Source organism: Phalangium opilio, unplaced genomic scaffold (assembly GCF_054372755.1).
Source record: "Phalangium opilio isolate 3A_F unplaced genomic scaffold, DU_Popi_V2 ptg000024l_1, whole genome shotgun sequence".
NCBI lineage: Eukaryota > Metazoa > Arthropoda > Arachnida > Opiliones > Phalangiidae > Phalangium > Phalangium opilio.
The window spans coordinates 6,593,975-6,611,033 of NW_028324155.1; the positions used below are offsets into that span (position 1 = coordinate 6,593,975).

The window sequence follows — 17,059 nt, forward strand, 5'->3', positions numbered from 1 at the left end:
CCTCCATGAACAAAGTTTACAATTAAAAAATGGCGCCAAATTTAATAATTCAAAATCAATGCTTTATTAGCGAAATTACATTTTTTATTAATTACAATTTTTCTTCAATCATTTTCTTCAGCTTTTTACTCTTGGCGAGACCTATTTGAAAGATATTTTAATTAAATATGAACAAGTTAGGCCTAAAATTAAATAAAATAAAATAAACAAGTTAGGCCTAAAATTAAATAAAATAAAATAAACAAGTTAGGCCTAAAATTAAATAAAATAAAATAAACAAGTTAGGCCTAAAATTAAATAAAATAAAATAAACAAGTTAGGCCTAAAATAAAATAAAATAAAATAAACAATTAGGCCTACCAGGGTGATAAGTATCAGTTGTTTTTCTCCTGAGAGTTTCAACATCTTTGTCATCAGTTTCAGCCCATTCTAGGACTAATCTTCTTCCGTATAAATGGGTACTTTGACTTAAGGAATCCATGGCTCTCTAAAAAAAACCCAAAAATTAATTATAACCACTTTCATTAAACTAAAAAATAAAATAAAATAATCACAGCTAGGGTACCTTTGCATCTTGTCTAGTAAGAAAATCAATAAAACCAAAACCACGATGTTGTCCAGCACCTGACATCTTTTGGGGTAACCTAACACTCTTTAATTCACCAAAAACGCTGCAAAATTATTAAAAAGTGTGAGAAAATTATAAATTAGTCTTAAAAACGGGTTAAAGTTGATTCTTACGTGAAAAGTTCTCTAACTTCTTTCTGAGTTGCTTCAAAGGGAATATTTCTAACTAGAATTTTTGTAGTTTCATTGTTATCAGTTGTATTTGTTTGTTTTCTTCCTTGAGTAGTCTCTGTCCTAAAAAACAATTTAATATTAAATTAATAACAAAAGTTTACAACTCTAGAAAGTTGAAAATTAATTAAGTTATACTAACGAAGTTTGTTTATTGGAAATTTTAAGTTCCAAAGCGTGACCATCCAATTTTGAATGTTGCAATTCTTTGATGGCTCTTTTAGCAAAAGATTTTTTGGCAAATTGCACAAATCCATAACCCATTGAAAGCATTTGCCCTGGATTTCTCAAATCTTTCTTTTGAGCAATTGTTGCATTTACAACTTTTCCAATTGTCTCAAAATGCTAAAAAAAAAAAAAAATTAATTATTAACAAACATAATCTAATCTTCTAATTAAAAATAAATTGCAAAGTTGCAAAGTTACAGATTTAAGATTCTCTTCTTCAGTATCAAAGTTAAGATTTTTAACAAACAATGTTGCTCCTATTTCTGGTGGTTCTTCCGTGACTCCTTCTTCAACAACAACTTCAGTTGGAGTTTCAACTTCAACCTCGGCATCTTGGGTCTTATTTTCTTTAGTTTTATGATCGTTCTCTTTCTTTTCAACAAAAACATCGGCGGGAGCCCATTCCAAATACAATGGCACATGTTCAAACTAAAAAATAAATTAAATATATTAAAATTAGGTAAAAATAAAAATAGGTCAACTGATCTATTTCTTACCCTTGAGTAGGCTAATTTCCTAAAGGCATTCTTGGCTTCTGTATTATGTTCAAACTCAACAATAGCCGCTATTCCAGATGGAGGCATAATAACCCTTTTAACAATACCGTGTCTTTTAAATAAAGTTTCAATATCATTTTTCTTGGTATTTGCAGGTAAATTTTTAACAATGATGACATTTTTGCTACGATTAGAACCAGGTGCTTGAAAGGAGTTTAAATGAACTCCTTGTTGTTCGAGATAATCTTTTGTTTCACTAACAATTTGAGTTTCACCCAAAGCCATTCTGACAGCTATACTTCCTTTTGATTCCTTTGAAAAATCATAAATAATAATAAATTTAATTTTTACATTAATTTAATTCTTAATAACAGGGTTCATACAACTTTTGAAAAACAAATTTCCCTGAGATTTCCAAGTTTTACCCTATAGAGTGCTGTCAGTTCAGTTGTGACGTCAGATCCAAGGTTAAACGTCACGAGTCTGCCTTTAGCAATGGGCGGCCATGACAGTTACTGTTTTTTCTTAATGGGAAAACAGCATGGGTGACGTCACACCGGCGCTTCTGACAGCACTCTATATACTTCTCTGAGTTTTCCAGGTTTTTCCCGTAGCAGGGGGGGGGGACAAATAGGACTATAGAGTGCTGTCAGAAGCGCCAGTGTGACGTCACCCATGCTGTTTTCCCATTAAGAAAAAACGGTAACTGTCATGGCCGCCCATTGCTAAAGGCAGACTCGTGACGTTTAACCTTGGATCTGACGTCACAACTGACAGCACTCTATAACATACTCTATCTCTAATATAACCAGAGTTATGAGCCTCCAAAGTTTAGTGTAATGTTAATCCTATGGAGGATGTGTTATATTGAACATTTTGCTTAATTACTCGGCCCCTGATTGACGCAAATTTCCCTGATTTCCCTGAATTATACTAAAAATTCGAAATTTCCCCGAGGTTTTCGTCAACTATTTATTTCCCTGATTTTTCCAGGTTTTCCCGGTTTTCCAGGTTTGTATGAACCCTGTAATAAGTTGAAAAATAAGTTTACAGGTTCTAAAAGTTTGGCTTTAGTTGTCCCATATTTTTCAGCCATGACATCAGCAACCGCATTAGCTCCCAAAAATAAGGAATTCCAAGTATGAGAGGAACCACTTTGAGCTTTTAATTTTGCTTCTTTCTTCTTCTTGAAGTTAAGATCATCTAAATTAGATTTTAACATTAGTTTAATTCAATTCGCTTTAATGAAAATAATTCTTAATTAATTATTATAGTACCAGGATCTGTTTCTTCTTTTTTAGCTTTAGCAGGAATTAAATGAAGAGTTCTACCCTAAATTTAAAATATTTTTAATTAAATTTAAACTATAGATAATTATCTATAATTTAATTAATTAATAAACTGTCTAACTTGAAAAGAAGTTCCATCTAATTTGGAAAAAGCTTGAACAGCGTGTTCAGGGAATAAATATGAAACAAACGCGAATCCTTTGATCTTCTTAGTAAAGGTATCAATTGGTAAATGAACTTCAGATAATGGACCAAATTTTTTAAACATTTCCTCCAAATCTTCCTCTTTACACGAATAAGTTAAGTTTCTAACAAAAATTCTTCCAGTCTGTTAAGTAATTAAATATTAATTATAGTAAATACTAATTAAAACTATAGTAAATAATAAATACTAATTAAAACTATAGTAAATACTAATTAAAACTATAGTAAATACTAATTAAAACTTATGAATTATAGTAAATACTAATTAAAACTTATTAATTATAGTAAATACTAATTAAAACTTATTAATTATAGTAAATACTAATTAAAACTTATTAATTATAGTAAATACTAATTAAAACTTATTAATTACAGTAAATACTAATTAAAAATTATTAATTATAGTAAATACTAATTAAAACTTATTAATTATAGTAAATACTAATTAAAACTTATTAATTATAGTAAATACTAATTAAAACTTATTAATTATAGTAAATACTAATTAAAACTTATTAATTATAGTAAATACTAATTAAAACTTATTAATTATAGTAAATACTAATTAAAACTATAGTAAATACTAATTAAAACTATAGTAAATACTAATTAAAACTTATTAATTATAGTAAATACTAATTAAAACTTATTAATTATAGTAAATACTAATTAAAACTTATTAATTACAGTAAATACTAATTAAAAATTATTAATTATAGTAAATACTAATTAAAACTTATTAATTATAGTAAATACTAATTAAAACTATAGTAAATACTAATTAAAACTATAGTAAATACTAATTAAAACTATAGTAAATACTAATTAAAACTATAGTAAATACTAATTAAAACTTATTAATTACAGTAAATACTAATTAAAACTTATTAATTATAGTAAATACTAATTAAAACTTATTAATTACAGTAAATACTAATTAAAAATTATTAATTATAGTAAATACTAATTAAAACTTATTAATTATAGTAAATACTAATTAAAACTATAGTAAATACTAATTAAAACTATAGTAAATACTAATTAAAACTATAGTAAATACTAATTAAAGATTATTAATTACAGTAAATACTAATTAAAAATTATTAATTACAGTAAATACTAATTAAAACTTATTAATACCTCAATTAAACTTTCTTCATCACCATCTTTCATCTCCTGTTCATTTTTCTGCCATTTATTTATTTCAGGTTCATAATCTGTGCCAGTATCATATTTTAAGACTCTAATTCTTTTTCCATCTAAATAATTAATTATTATTTTAATTTTTAGTTAATTAAATTAATTAATCTAATTATAAGAGAGCATACTTATAAAACCGCGATGTTTAACTAAAGCCTTATTCATGCTCTGTTCATTTTTAAATTCAATGTAAGCTATATCACTACATTTTTTAGGAATTCTCAAACTAAGGTATTTTAATGGATGAAAGAATGCTTGTATTTCTTTCTGTAAAAATAAATAAACTTTAAAAATTAAATCAAAGTGTTTAAAATTAAACTTAAACAGGGTTGCCACGGAATATTCAAAAACCAAATTCCCTGACTTTTCCAGGTTTTCCCTGACCTTTTAGGCCGAAAGTGTGAATGTTTACAGCACGTTTTAAGTGCTTATAATTAAATAAACTTGATCTACATTAAGTTTTCCCATGTATTTGTTGCACCAAAACAAATAAAACACATTTTAACTATAAATAACAGTCTAAAAGAGCATTTACTTTACAAAAACAATTCTAGACATTTTTAAGGATTAATCTAGAGTTTTCTGTGTTAAGAGATTAGGATGAGGAGAAACTTTCATTACTCTTTCAATAAAGACTTATTCCCAGAAGTTTTACCCGCTAAAATCAAATTCCCTGACTTTGCTGAAATTTTTAAAATTCCCTGACTTTTCCCTGACCTTTTCGGCCCATTTTTAAATTCCCTGACTTTTCCCTGACCTTTTCGGCCCATTTTTAAATTCCCTGACCTTTTCGGCCCATTTTTAAACTCCCTGACTTTTCCCTGACCTTTTCAGCCCATTTTTAAATTCCCTGACTTTTCCGGCCCATTTTTAAATTCCCTGACTTTTCCCTGACCTTTTCGGCCCAATTTTAAATTCCCTGACTTTTCCCTGACCTTTCCGGCCCATTTTTAAATTCCCTGACTTTGCTGAAATTTTTAAATTCCCTGACCTTTTTGGCCCATTTTTAAATTCCCTGACTTTTCCAGATTTTCCAGGATTTCCAGGTACTGTGGCAACCCTGTTAAATAAATGAAACTAGGCTACAAACCCTTTTAATTTTCTTGGGTAATCCTTTAACTTTGACTGTGAATGTTTTCTTCTTAGGTTTGCTGCCGCTACTGGCGTCTTTTTGTTTCTCATTTGTTTTAGTTTCCTCAGTTTCAGATACTTCCGATTCCTCAGATTCACTTTCAGGTTCCGATTCGCTATCTGTGCTTTCATAACCTGCTTTAAAAATTTATTTAACTTTCAAGTCTTTCTATAAAAGTTAATTACAATTAGATTGATAAAACTAAAACATACCCGTATCTAGTTCAGTGTTATCTTTTGGTATTAGTCCTCCATCATTACTCCAAAGTGGTTTCTCTCCGTGTTTTTTCTGAACTTCTAAGAATTCTACAAATTTTGGGTCATCCTCAAGCTGGTAAAGAACACGGGAAATTTTTAAAATAAGTTTAGAACATAGATATCTGAAGAATAAGTAAGTAATAGACTAATGGCACCCCATGTTATTTCCCCATAGAGCTTAATACAGTCGAAGGCAGAGGGCTGCCATTACCCTATACCAGAAGGGGATAATAGAAGAAGGATGACACTCCGTATCCTCTTAATGCTTTAGTTATGTAACGTCATTCTTCCCAGGCTCCCCCCTTTTAGTTTGCTTTCCCGCTCATCAAACTACAAATGGGCATCGCACCGTAAGGTGAATTCTATAGTTGTTTGGCACTAAATCCTCAGCAATCATCCCACAAACCTCGTCTTGACGTGGGACAAAATGCGCAAGCGCGTCTTGCCAAATATTTAAACGCTAATAGAGTAATGATGATGGAACTATTTATCGTGTATGTGATTCAGTTTAGTAACCTTGCTCTAAATGATCCGATGTTGGGAAGAGTGACGTTACACTCACCCAGCTTTGTGGTACACTTCTCTCGAAGAGAATTATTATATACTTCTGCCTATACTCACATTATCATCTTGGTTTTTAGACTTCTGACCACTGGATTTTTTCTCAGAATCATTAAAATCTTTCGTTTTTAGTTTATTACTATCTTTCTTAAGTTTCTCCTTAGTGTATTTACTCCAGGGTTTAACAACGTCACTGCCTAAATTTTCACAAATTTCAACCTAAAACATGTAACATTGTTAATAGGCCATTTCTGATATAATTTGTCTTTTTAAGCCTATTTTTTGATTTTACCTTTATTCTAGACGAATCTACGAATGTATTATCAAAATATTCGAGGGCATTAGCCGCGTCTGTCTCATTTTTAAATCCAATAAACGCAAATTGTCTAAATTTTCCATCTTTAGTGTATTTGGGTTGTATATCTGTGATTTCCCCTTTTGATGAAAAATGTGAACGAAGCTTTTCAACCGATATCTATTGATTGAATTACGTTCTAATTCGTTAATAATGAGCTTAAATTAATTATTTAATATAAAACTTACAGATTTAGGCAAGTTTTTAACAATTATTCTTGACATATTTGAAAGACGATGAACAACCCACGTGTAGCCAAGGCTTACGATATTTTCGTCTGCTATTACATCATCAATTTGATTGGAGGGTTTGAAGACCACGTGGTGGAATTCGACAAAAGCAAATTTTAACGGGAAACCAGATATTTGTAAATAGTGTTTACGAAACCTTTTTTCCATAAAATTTACTTTTGACCACGAATGTTTACTAAACAAACATGGTCAAAAGCAAATTTACTTTAGGCAAGTTTTTAACAATTATTCTTGACATATTTGAAAGACGATGAACAACCCACCCACGTGTAGCCAAGGCTTACGATATTTTCGTCTGCTATTACATCATCAATTTGATTGGAGGGTTTGAAGACCACGTGGAATTCGGACAAAGCAAATTTTGGCGGGAAAACAGTGTTTACAAAACGGTTTTTCCATAAAATTTACTTTTGACCATGAGTGTTTACTAAACAAACATGGTCAAAAGCAAATTTACTTAACACACGTGGAACTGAAGTTGAACTCATGATGTTAGGCTTAAAACTTAAATCAAAATTAAATCTTATTAAGTTTTTAAATCAAGTTTATTTGTTACACTTTGGGAAAAGTTTTTATGTACAATTTTTTTAAAACAAAGGTAATGCGTCAATGACTTAAATAACATAATAAAACCGGTGAAGTTAAAACAAAGCATTGAAAGTGATTAGTTTAATTTTTGCCTGTGGAACCAAAACCATTAACTCCTCTACTGGTATCTTCGAGACTCTGAGAAAATTAATTAAAAATTAGTTATAAAAATGGTATTAATTGAACAATAATAAAGACAAACATGATTAATTACACTTACATCACACTCTTCCAAATCAGGATAAGCAATCCTTTCACAAACAAGCTGGGCAATTCTATCCCCTTTCTTGATCATGAACTCGTCTCTACTGAAATTGAACAACACCACACCAACATTGCCTCTATAATCTTGGTCAACAACACCAGCTATAAAACAATTAAAGAAAAATTAAAATAAATAAACTCAAAGTATTTATAATTTTGTAAATTATTATTATACCTCCAACATCTATGAAGTTCTTTAAGGCAAGACCTGATCTGGGGGCTTGAATACATAAAATTTAATTAATTATTTAAATAAACTAACAGAAGTAATGCCTAAACTCACCAATTCTACCATAACAGCCATCAGGAACTGCAATTTGCAAATCAGTCTTAACCAAAATATTTGACATAGGAGGGGCAATGTAATCATAAGCACTGTAAAATTAAAAAGTATTTAAATTGATTTTATGATTATGATTAGAATTAATTAATTAATTAATATTTACCTGTACAAATCATAACCAGCAGATTTAATGGATCCCCTTGTTGGTGTAATAGCATTCTTAGTTAATTTAACAAACTTGAGGGTAATATTTTGTGAAGGTACATTAGGCATTTTGATTTCTTTGGAGTTTTCTTCCTTTCTTTGACTTAAAATCTCAAAATCCTTTGTTTGGTCCGAAGAAGAGGCGAATACACGACCACAATGAATGCTTTCTGACCGTTGAATGATCTCTTTTGCCGCCAAATTTTTGGAGGGAAAATCGAGGCGGGAGTGCTGAGATTGAGAAACTCCCATGCGCCACCTGACGGCATAACCGTAAAAGGCCTTTAGAAATCGTGCCGTGTACGCAATCATGCCTTTGGTATTGTTATGCGGTTTTCCATGTAGTGGAAAATCAAAAAGAGCCCAAGAAATAGCGAACTTCTTCACGGAAAAAGGTATTAAAACCACGATAATCAGCGATGAACGTCCTAATTTTCGCACAGAAGTCTTTAAAGGTAAGAGAATCAATCATACTTCAACCCGCGGCCGCCATAGTTAGGCTTAGTGAGATGGTCACGTGAGTGACGTGAACCAATGAAAAATCGCAATAGTAACAAGCGCCACCTACAATGAAAAGGCGCGGAAATTTAAATTTCCGTAGACACATGCTTCATCGTAAAATGTTATTTTTATCTAGAAAGCAAAACTGAAAAAGATTTTCGAAGTGAACTAAAATCTGATGTTCAAAGACTGATAGCAAAAGACACTGTAACAATTCTAGATAGTGGAAATTACATCAAAGGTTACAGATATGAACTCTATTGCATGTCAAAAGCCAGTAAAACTACACAATGTGTTGTATGTAATTATAATTAACCAGGGTTCATACAAACCTGGAAAACCGGGAAAACATGGAAAAATCAGGGAAATAAATAGATGACAAAAACTTCAGGGAAAATTCAGGGAAATTTAGAATTTTTAGTAAAATTCAGGGAAATCAGGGAAAATTGCGTCAATCAGGGGCCGAGTAATTAAGCAAATTGTTCATAAACATCCCCTCCATAGGATTAACATTACACTATACTTTGGAGGCTCATAACTCTGGTTATATTAGACATACGGGGATGTCCTTTGAGTATGTTATAGTCCTATTTGCCCCCCCCCCTCCTTCGTTAACATTTGCTACATAGGATACTCCATATACGGGAAAAACCTGGAAATTTCAGGGAAGTATATGGGGAAAAAACCTGGAAATCTCAGGGAAATTTGTTTTCCAAAAGTTGTATGAACCCTGTTAACACTTAATTAAGAAATACACCAGGGAATTAAAAACCAAACCTACATTTTATACAGATTCACTGTGATACACCAGAAGCTTTAGCCTGGGAATGGAATATTAAAAGAGACTCTAACCTTCAATATGAAAAAGAGATGTAGGTGTCTCGAATTTAATTTAATTTCTCAAATAACACCAAAAATTCCAATTTCCAATCAAATTTCTCCATTCAGATTCTATGGATTAATTCAAAGATTTGAATGTCCTGAATCTAAAAACCGTTGGGATTCCCCTTTATTTATAGCACATCACAATGAACCATTACCTTTTGAAGATATAAATGATGCTTTATTTAGTAGAAAAGCTCCACCACCCAATCAAGCAACTCAAAATGTAAAAAAAAAAATATTAAGTTAATTAGTAATTAGTAATTACCTATCTTTTAGGCTTAACAATTAAATTAATTAATTAATATTTTCCCCCAAAAATTACAGCAACCATTATCAGCATCCAATTTCCTGTACGACTTAGACAGGATAACTCAAGATGTAATAAAAGTTATTCTAGATGCGCAAAAATCAGGATTTAACGGAGAAATTACCATTCCCAATTCCACAGAGAAAATATCCTTTTTAAATCAATGTTAAAGGGAGGGTGAAGTAGAAAATCAAGTGATTTTTTATCGATTCTTCTACTAATTACAAGACCAGTCTGCATAGTGAAACATTCAGGAAATACAGATTCCGAATGATTTTAAAATTCAAATTAGGTTCAGATTTTAGGGATAATTTTAAACAAGGACTTCCGACCAATCGCGTAACGCCCTGCCTTTTTGTTAACAAAATTCTCGTGGCACGCTCCATGTCTCGCGCCACGATTATCACGTCGCGCGCGAATTTTATCAAATCTCGTGATAAATTTCATTCAACACGGAACTTCCGTGCCACGAGAATTTTGTTAAATGGAAGGCAGGGCGTTACGCGATTGGTCGGCAGTCCTTGTTTAAAATTATCCTTAAAATCTGAACCTAATTTGAATTTTAAAATCATTCGGAGCTGGTATTTCCTGAATGTTTGACTATGCAGACTGGTCTTATAATTAGTAGAAGAATCGATAAAAAATCACTTGATTTTCTACTTCACCCTCCCTTTAAAAGATATTAAATTTAATATTAAAAGATTATTTATCCTTAATTAATTAATTATCAGCACTTTAACTCTATAGATCAAGCAAGTCCAGCTGCTTTAAGTAAATTAAGGCGACAATTTATAACCTACACAAAAATGCATCCTGTTGATAACTCGGAAAAAATCCCCACCATGTTTGTTCATTACTTAAATTGTACCATTTAAATATTAATTTCTTTCAAATAACAAAATTAAACTAAATTATTCACACTTTAATTAAGAGGTTTTTTGTCATATTTTATTAATCCTAATTGGTGTTGGTGTAAAATGTAAATTAATAATAGTTATTTATGTACAAGACTCAACAAATGGAAGAGACAGCAATTGTTTTTTTTTTTTTTTTTTTTTTTTTTTTTTTTTAAGATCTCCACATGATTTGAAATTAATTAATTAATTTGTATTAATTAGTTAATTATCTTCAGCTCCTTCTAGAACAGAAACACTGTAGGCCAAATCCCAATAATGCTCTACACCATGTTTTTTGAAATGATCTCTAGCCAAACTTTCAGTCGGACAAGCTTTAAATTTCATATCACCAAAGCTACGATGTTTGGTGGCTCCCTTAAAATTAAAAACATTTTTGGATCACATCATTAGGTCCAAAAATGTAGTACCAAACCCTGGATTAGGCCTAAAAATTGTTGATCATACCCTGGATTAGGCCTAAAAATTGTAGACCATACGCCCTGCATTAAGCCTAAAAAATTGTAGACCATACGCCCTGCATTAAGCCTAAAAAATTGTAGACCATACGCCCTGCATTAAGCCTAAAAAATTGTAGACCATACGCCCTGCATTAAGCCTAAAAAATTGTAGACCATACCCTGCATTAAGCCTAAAAAAGTAGTACCACACCCAGATTTAGGCCTAAAAAAGTAGTACCAAACCCTGGAATAGGCCTAAAAAGTAGTACCAAACCCTGGAATAGGCCTAAAAAGTAGTACCAAACCCTGCATTAAGCCTAAAAAAAACTAGTACCACACCCAGATTTAGGCCTAAAAAAGTAGTACCAAACCCTGGATTAGGCCTAAAAAAAGTAGTACCAAACCCTGGATTTAGGCCTAAAAAGTAGTACCAAAATTCCTTACCTCCCAAACAAGATGACACTTATTATCAACTTTATCCTTTTTACCTTAAAAAAACCATGAGAAAAAAATCATATAAGTTTTAACAGAAAAAAAAAACCATTTTGAGGTGATCAAAATAGATTCACCGGATTTTGAACCTTGTTCATCATGCCACTTAATCCGACGCATCATTAGCTTTTTAAACTTCTTTTGTTGTTTAGGGCCTAAAATTTAAAATAATTATAACAAAATTTAATCAATTTTGCCTAAAAAGAAATAAATAAATAAATACAAACCTCCTTCAACCACAACTACATTAACATCCCGATACATAACAACACAGCCTGTCATAAACAACTGTTTGGCATTCACTTCAATTTTGAATTTGTGAGAGGGATTAGCTAAACTTACAATTCTATTAAGAAGAAAGAAAAAATAAAAAGATAACTTAGTTAATCAGAAAATATAGAGCCGCCATATTGGGGGAATTTTCTAAAAAAATTAAATTACCTATAAACTGTAACTTGAACACCAAAAGTGGTATCTTCCTTTATTTTCTTAACTTTTTTAGCTCTACGTTGATCTACAGTTAATTTTCTAGCAGCATTAGCTTCCTCATGAGCTCTGCCAAAGATAAACAAATTAAATTAAGGCCATAAAGTGTTGACATGATTAATTAAGTAATTAATTAACCCAATAATTACTTTTGTCTTTTAGCCATTTGTTCCCTAACATGAGCTTCAATTTTAGAAGGATCTTGAACAGCTTGAGTCCCCAAAACTCTCATCAAATTAGACATTCGAACTGTGAATAATTAAAAAACAGTAAAATAGTTAAAACTATATCCCAATTAAATTAAAAAAATTTAAAAAAAAAAAATAAATAAATAAAATCTTTAACCTTTTGGTTCAGGTGGAGGATCTAATCCTAAACGTATTTTTTCTTGTTTTTCTTTCCAAGCTTCCCTTCTATTTTGACGTCTAAGTTTCTTCCGTTCCTTTTTGGTCAAGAAAACAGGGAGTAAAGTTGGTTTGGTGCTCTCCACTAAGAGAAAAAAATGATTAAATGTTTAATAATTAATTGATTAAAAGCTTTAATTAATAATAATAATTAATTGATTAAAAGCTTTAATTAATAATAATAATTAATTAAAAGCTTTAATTAATAATAATAATTAATTGATTAAAAGCTTTAATTAATAATAATAATTAATTGATTAAAAGCTTTAATTAATAATAATAATTAATTGATTAAAAGCTTTAATTAATAATAATAATTAATTGATTAAAAGCTTTAATTAATAATAATAATTAATTGATTAAAAGCTTTAATTAATAATAATAATTAATTGATTAAAAGCTTTAATTAATAATAATAATTAATTGATTAAAAGCTTTAATTAATAATAATTAATAAGCTCCAGGGGAATTTGAAAATTAGGGCTATAAGCTCCAGGGGAATTTGAAAATTAGGGCTATAAGCTCCAGGGGAATTTGAAAATTAGGGCTATAAGCTCCAGGGGAATTTGAAAAGTGGGGCTGTAAGCTCCGGGGGAATTTGAAAAGTGGGGCTATAATAAAAGCTTTAATTAATAATAATAATTAATATCTTACTAGGAGCTCTCATTTGGGCAGGATGTTCCACCAAATTAGTGATTCCTTCATATTTCTCCTCGATGCTTTCTTCCTCCATGGCTTGATCATAACTAGAAGAAAATCCGCGAAAAACTCGAAACAGGTAAAATGGGGTCTTATATTCAATATAAAAAAATTAAAAAACCACATTAACTATATAATAAATAAATTAATAATTAAATGCAGGATTCTAAGAATCAGAGGCCTGAACTAAATTGTTTTTTTTTGTGTTCAACACCTTACCTGTCACCTTTAATGATGAAAGTGTCCCACCATTCAATTTCAGGTATTTCACCCTCTTTCTGTATAGAGAACCAACGTTGAAAGGTCAGCAATACTCAAGGTTAAGTCATTTGTAAAGTCTATAATACTGGTTTTATCAATTACCACAGGTTTATTATTTTTTTGCACTTAACCCTAACTTAAACGCCTAAATAAATTAAATTCTTAATCTTTCAACTTTGAAAAATTATTAGAAATTAATTATTTGAAGTGTAAAACAATAAATAATTATATTCACTTCATATAATAAACTTCTGATAAGAAATAAACAATTTCTCAGTTATTTCAGGGTTGCCACAACATTTTTAATAAATTGCCTGACTTATGCCAGTAATAAAAATCAGGGTTCATACAACTTTTCCCTGAGTTTTCCAGGATTTTTTCCCCATATGTGAAGTAATAACAAGGGGAGTGATATTTTATAGTTGAAGCAACCCCTTTACTTACTCAAAACTCACAAATTTGAAATTTCCCTGAATTTTATTAAAAATTCTAAATTTCCCTGAGATTTTTGTCAACTATTTATTTCCCTGAGTTTTCCAGGTTTGTACGAACCCAGAAAACTGACTTACTTGTCAAGAAATTCTAAGAAAATTTAAGTTTTTATCATAAATAATTTTCAGGGTTCATACAACTTTTTCCCTGAGATATCCAGATTTTTCCCCATATATGGAGTATCCTATGAAGCAAATGCTATCGAAGGACGGGGGCAAATAGGACTATAACATACTCAAAGGACATCCCCATATCTCTAATATTACCAGAGTTATGTAATGTTAATCCTATGGAGGGTATTTTTATGAATATTTTTCCTTCATTACTCGGCCCCTGTTTGACGCAAATTTCCCTGATTTCCCTGAATTTTACTAAATATTCTAAAATTCCCTGAGTTTTCCCTGAGGTTTCTGTCAACTATTTATTTCCCTGATTTTTCCAGGTTTGTATGAACCCTGATTAAAATTTCTAAACCTAAAACGAAATTTCCCTGACTTGTATGTGCCTCAGAAATAGCAACCCTGTATTCTAATAAACCCTAAATTAACAACTGTTTAAAGTTAATTAATTAAGTTTTTTCATCAGTTTGTTTGTGTGATATATGTTTGCCGTATAATATTGATAATACGGACCTGCAATATACAACAGACAAGAGTTCTGAATTGCTTTTAAGGCCCCTGCCTGCCATTTTTCTCACAACTTTCTGGAAAGGGTAGAAAAAGCAACAAAAGAAAAGTAGGCTTTTGTTTGTTTTTTTTTTTTCCAGCAGATTTCATCTTCTGCTACACTTTTTTCTTTCTTTCTTTAAAACTTGTAAATTCAAGTTACAAGTTTTAAACTAAAGCTTTCGTAAAAAAATTCCCCAGTATTTTGTTAAATAACACCTTAACCATGGATTTTGTTACAAAAGCTTTGATTTCTCATAACAAAAAAAATAAAAGCTTAGGAAACAAACCATTTCTTTCTTTGGAGTGATAAGAGCAAGTTTTGTTGCTGAAGAAATTCCAGTCTTTTTTGCAGCTTGAGCAATTTCAAGTTGAAGTTTCTCTAATTGCGCCTATTTTTTTAAATAAAGTTTATAAATTTGACCTATTTATAAATAAATAAATAAAAGGCTCAAATCATACCTTAGTTCTTAGCCTTTGAGCAATTTGCTCAAACTTTCCTTTCTCATGAAATCTAAATCCTCTTTTGGGTCTTACAGCTCCCTTAGCACTAAAATTATATTATATTTTAAGCTAAAATTATTAAATTTAACATTATTCTAACTTACTTGACTCTAGGATCAAAATATTTTTGTTCCAAGACTTCCTCAGTTACTTTTTCTTGATTTATTTTGAATTGTTCTTGACGTTGAGCCCTAATATTAGCTTTCAGAGTTGGAACTCTTTGGATTAACTGGATTTCTTTACCAGATACATCCACAGTTCTCCCCTCTTCATTAAGAATAAGAGGAGCGGGTCTAACAAAGTTTACTCAACATTAATTTAACACTAATTACTTAAGATAATTAGCAATTATAAGTATGATACCAGGGAGCCCAGTCAGAAATTTAAATTCCTTATAGGAAAAATAGGATTTTTCTCCCGGAATTATAGGATTTTCAAAGGAGAAAAATAGTGTTTTTATAGGAAAATATAGGACTAAAAATGTTCATTTATAATAAAATTTTAGGGCTTAAACGTAGAAAAATCTCAAAAAGAATAAAAAATTATAACAAATTGGATTTTACTTTGAAAATTCAGATTAACTTAATTAAAATTTTGATAAATTTGATGCTAAACTATACGAACACTTTGACTAAGTCAAAAATATAGGATATTATAGGACCTTTCATGAAATTACAGGATAATATAGGACTGGTTCAAAAATATAGGATTTTATAGGAATTATAGGACCGCTGGGCTCCCTGATTGACTTACTTTGATTTATCTACGGGTAACTTCAAATTTGCAGCTGCTGTAGTTGCTGCAGCCATGGCATTAGCTCTGCTAACTAATCTGGCTTGAATTTGTTGCGTCAACTCAAAAATTCGAGTCTTATTATCCTTCGTTTCAGGCATTACTTGTGGACCTGGCATGACAGGTGGAGGTGTAGTCTCAGCTACTGAAGGAAAAGTCATATCTTGTAGAGCTTTTTTCCTCTGTTCAATAACTTTTTGAGCATTCAACATCATTTCTTTAATTTGAGTAGCGGTTAATTGGCCAGGGCTTGGTGCCACCACCGGTGTTTGAGGTTGCGGTATCATGGGGGTTAATAAAGGATGAGCGTGAGAAGGTGGTGAAATTATGGGTATAATTTTTTTAGTATCCACTTCTTCATCAAAACGACTTTTTTTCGCTGCTGGTGTAGTTTCATCAGGTTCAGCCTATCGTGATTAATATTAACGTAATTTAGATTAGACCCCCCAAAAAATAACCATCAAATTAACCTTCTTTTTCTTGACATTTTTGTTTTTCACTTTCAAGTCATCTATAGTTTCAAAAAGCTTCTCAGCAAGCTTAGTAGCTTTTGTATTATCCAATAAACCAGCTAGTTTATCTATAAAGCATCAAAATAAAATGAAATTTTTAGGATTTAATTCAAAATTTCAAATTAATTTTGATTTTTCACAGCGTTAGGCTTAATATGACCAAGGCTTAACACTTACCAGTAGTTTTCCTCCGATCGTAACCCGATGATAAACAATTAATAGCGGTTTTAACTAAAGCGGGTTCGCTAAATCCTAAAAACTTTTGTATTGTTTTATCAATCCACGGTTTTAAATCATCCAAATCCCTTTTAGAAAGCGCCATTATATTCACGTAACGTTACAAAATTAAATACCGTCGGCGTCTTCAAAGCGGAATCCAGTCACTCGCGAAAAGCAGGGATGCCAGATAGAAAACCTTCAACCCGCCAAAATCAAATTGGAAACAAGCCCAAAAAACCGCCAATCGGTATTTCGAAAAAAGCCCAAAAACTGCCTTAGATCTAAACTATCCAGCCCAAAAACAAGCCAAAAATTTATCGTGAAAATTTTAAATTAGTTTTTTTAGAAATTTTAATGCAAATTCTATACTGACAC

General features: G+C 30.7%; 4 protein-coding genes across 6 annotated transcripts; 1 reads left to right on the top strand and 3 right to left on the bottom strand.

The window, feature by feature from the left end:
• Positions 1-40: 40 nt before the first annotated feature.
• On the bottom strand, positions 41-6,822 carry LOC149692494 (putative RNA-binding protein 19). 2 transcript variants are annotated; one of them, XM_089868254.1, is made up of 17 exons: positions 6,710-6,822; positions 6,459-6,641; positions 6,227-6,385; positions 5,561-5,678; positions 5,307-5,482; positions 4,345-4,483; positions 4,157-4,275; positions 2,934-3,140; positions 2,801-2,855; positions 2,575-2,726; positions 1,524-1,835; positions 1,225-1,455; positions 941-1,143; positions 742-861; positions 566-671; positions 361-487; positions 41-141 (listed from the first exon to the last, which is right to left on the bottom strand). In XM_089868254.1, exons 1-17 carry the CDS (start codon positions 6,743-6,745, stop codon positions 92-94), a joined length of 2,493 nt encoding a protein of 830 aa, XP_089724380.1. In that variant the 5' UTR covers positions 6,746-6,822; the 3' UTR covers positions 41-91. The 2 variants fall into 2 exon arrangements, with proteins under 2 accessions (XP_089724380.1, XP_089724379.1); XM_089868253.1 differs by having other exon boundaries at positions 5,307-5,485.
• A 473-nt stretch (positions 6,823-7,295) lies between these two features.
• On the bottom strand, positions 7,296-8,423 carry LOC149692495 (deoxyuridine 5'-triphosphate nucleotidohydrolase-like). The gene is made up of 5 exons (XM_089868258.1): positions 8,071-8,423; positions 7,908-7,999; positions 7,800-7,844; positions 7,581-7,726; positions 7,296-7,498 (listed from the first exon to the last, which is right to left on the bottom strand). Exons 1-5 carry the CDS (start codon positions 8,421-8,423, stop codon positions 7,442-7,444), a joined length of 693 nt encoding a protein of 230 aa, XP_089724384.1. The 3' UTR covers positions 7,296-7,441.
• Positions 8,422-10,730, top strand: LOC149692496 (protein KTI12 homolog). Its single transcript, XM_089868257.1, has 6 exons — positions 8,422-8,566; positions 8,749-8,909; positions 9,405-9,484; positions 9,561-9,720; positions 9,822-9,950; positions 10,539-10,730. The coding sequence occupies exons 1-6, from the start codon at positions 8,422-8,424 to the stop codon at positions 10,677-10,679; spliced, it is 816 nt and encodes a 271-aa protein (XP_089724383.1). The 3' UTR covers positions 10,680-10,730.
• Prp3 (pre-mRNA processing factor 3) lies at positions 10,716-16,874 on the bottom strand. Of its 2 annotated transcripts, none has more exons than XM_089868256.1 (15): positions 16,643-16,874; positions 16,424-16,533; positions 15,915-16,360; positions 15,266-15,454; positions 15,120-15,207; positions 14,948-15,049; positions 13,459-13,517; positions 13,195-13,286; positions 12,482-12,625; positions 12,286-12,385; positions 12,092-12,205; positions 11,878-11,996; positions 11,740-11,805; positions 11,603-11,646; positions 10,716-11,075 (listed from the first exon to the last, which is right to left on the bottom strand). In XM_089868256.1, the coding sequence occupies exons 1-15, from the start codon at positions 16,785-16,787 to the stop codon at positions 10,923-10,925; spliced, it is 1,971 nt and encodes a 656-aa protein (XP_089724382.1). In that variant the 5' UTR covers positions 16,788-16,874; the 3' UTR covers positions 10,716-10,922. The 2 variants fall into 2 exon arrangements, with proteins under 2 accessions (XP_089724382.1, XP_089724381.1); XM_089868255.1 differs by having other exon boundaries at positions 11,728-11,805.
• Positions 16,875-17,059: the final 185 nt, after the last annotated feature.

Excerpts from the sequence above, each read along its gene's own strand:
- LOC149692496 (XM_089868257.1), top strand. The coding sequence starts at position 8,422 with ATGCCTTTGGTATTGTTATGCGGTTTTCCATGTAGTGGAAAATCAAAA. Across the intron at positions 8,567-8,748 it reads TCGCACAGAAGTCTTTAAAG|AAAGCAAAACTGAAAAAGAT; the intron begins GTAAGAGAATCA and ends ATTTTTATCTAG. Across the intron at positions 8,910-9,404 it reads GTAAAACTACACAATGTGTT|ATTCACTGTGATACACCAGA; the intron begins GTATGTAATTAT and ends CATTTTATACAG.
- Prp3 (XM_089868255.1), bottom strand. The coding sequence starts at position 16,787 with ATGGCGCTTTCTAAAAGGGATTTGGATGATTTAAAACCGTGGATTGAT. Across the intron at positions 15,208-15,265 it reads TATTTTGATCCTAGAGTCAA|TGCTAAGGGAGCTGTAAGAC; the intron begins GTAAGTTAGAAT and ends ATATAATTTTAG. Across the intron at positions 15,050-15,119 it reads CTCAAAGGCTAAGAACTAAG|GCGCAATTAGAGAAACTTCA; the intron begins GTATGATTTGAG and ends TTAAAAAAATAG.
- LOC149692494 (XM_089868253.1), bottom strand. The coding sequence starts at position 6,745 with ATGTCAAGAATAATTGTTAAAAACTTGCCTAAATCT. Across the intron at positions 2,856-2,933 it reads TAGATGGAACTTCTTTTCAA|GGTAGAACTCTTCATTTAAT; the intron begins GTTAGACAGTTT and ends TTTTAAATTTAG. Across the intron at positions 1,456-1,523 it reads GGAAATTAGCCTACTCAAGG|TTTGAACATGTGCCATTGTA; the intron begins GTAAGAAATAGA and ends TTTATTTTTTAG.
- LOC149692495 (XM_089868258.1), bottom strand. The coding sequence starts at position 8,423 with ATGATTGCGTACACGGCACGATTTCTAAAGGCCTTTTACGGTTATGCC. Across the intron at positions 7,845-7,907 it reads TGGCTGTTATGGTAGAATTG|CCCCCAGATCAGGTCTTGCC; the intron begins GTGAGTTTAGGC and ends TATGTATTCAAG. Across the intron at positions 7,727-7,799 it reads GAACTTCATAGATGTTGGAG|CTGGTGTTGTTGACCAAGAT; the intron begins GTATAATAATAA and ends ATTGTTTTATAG.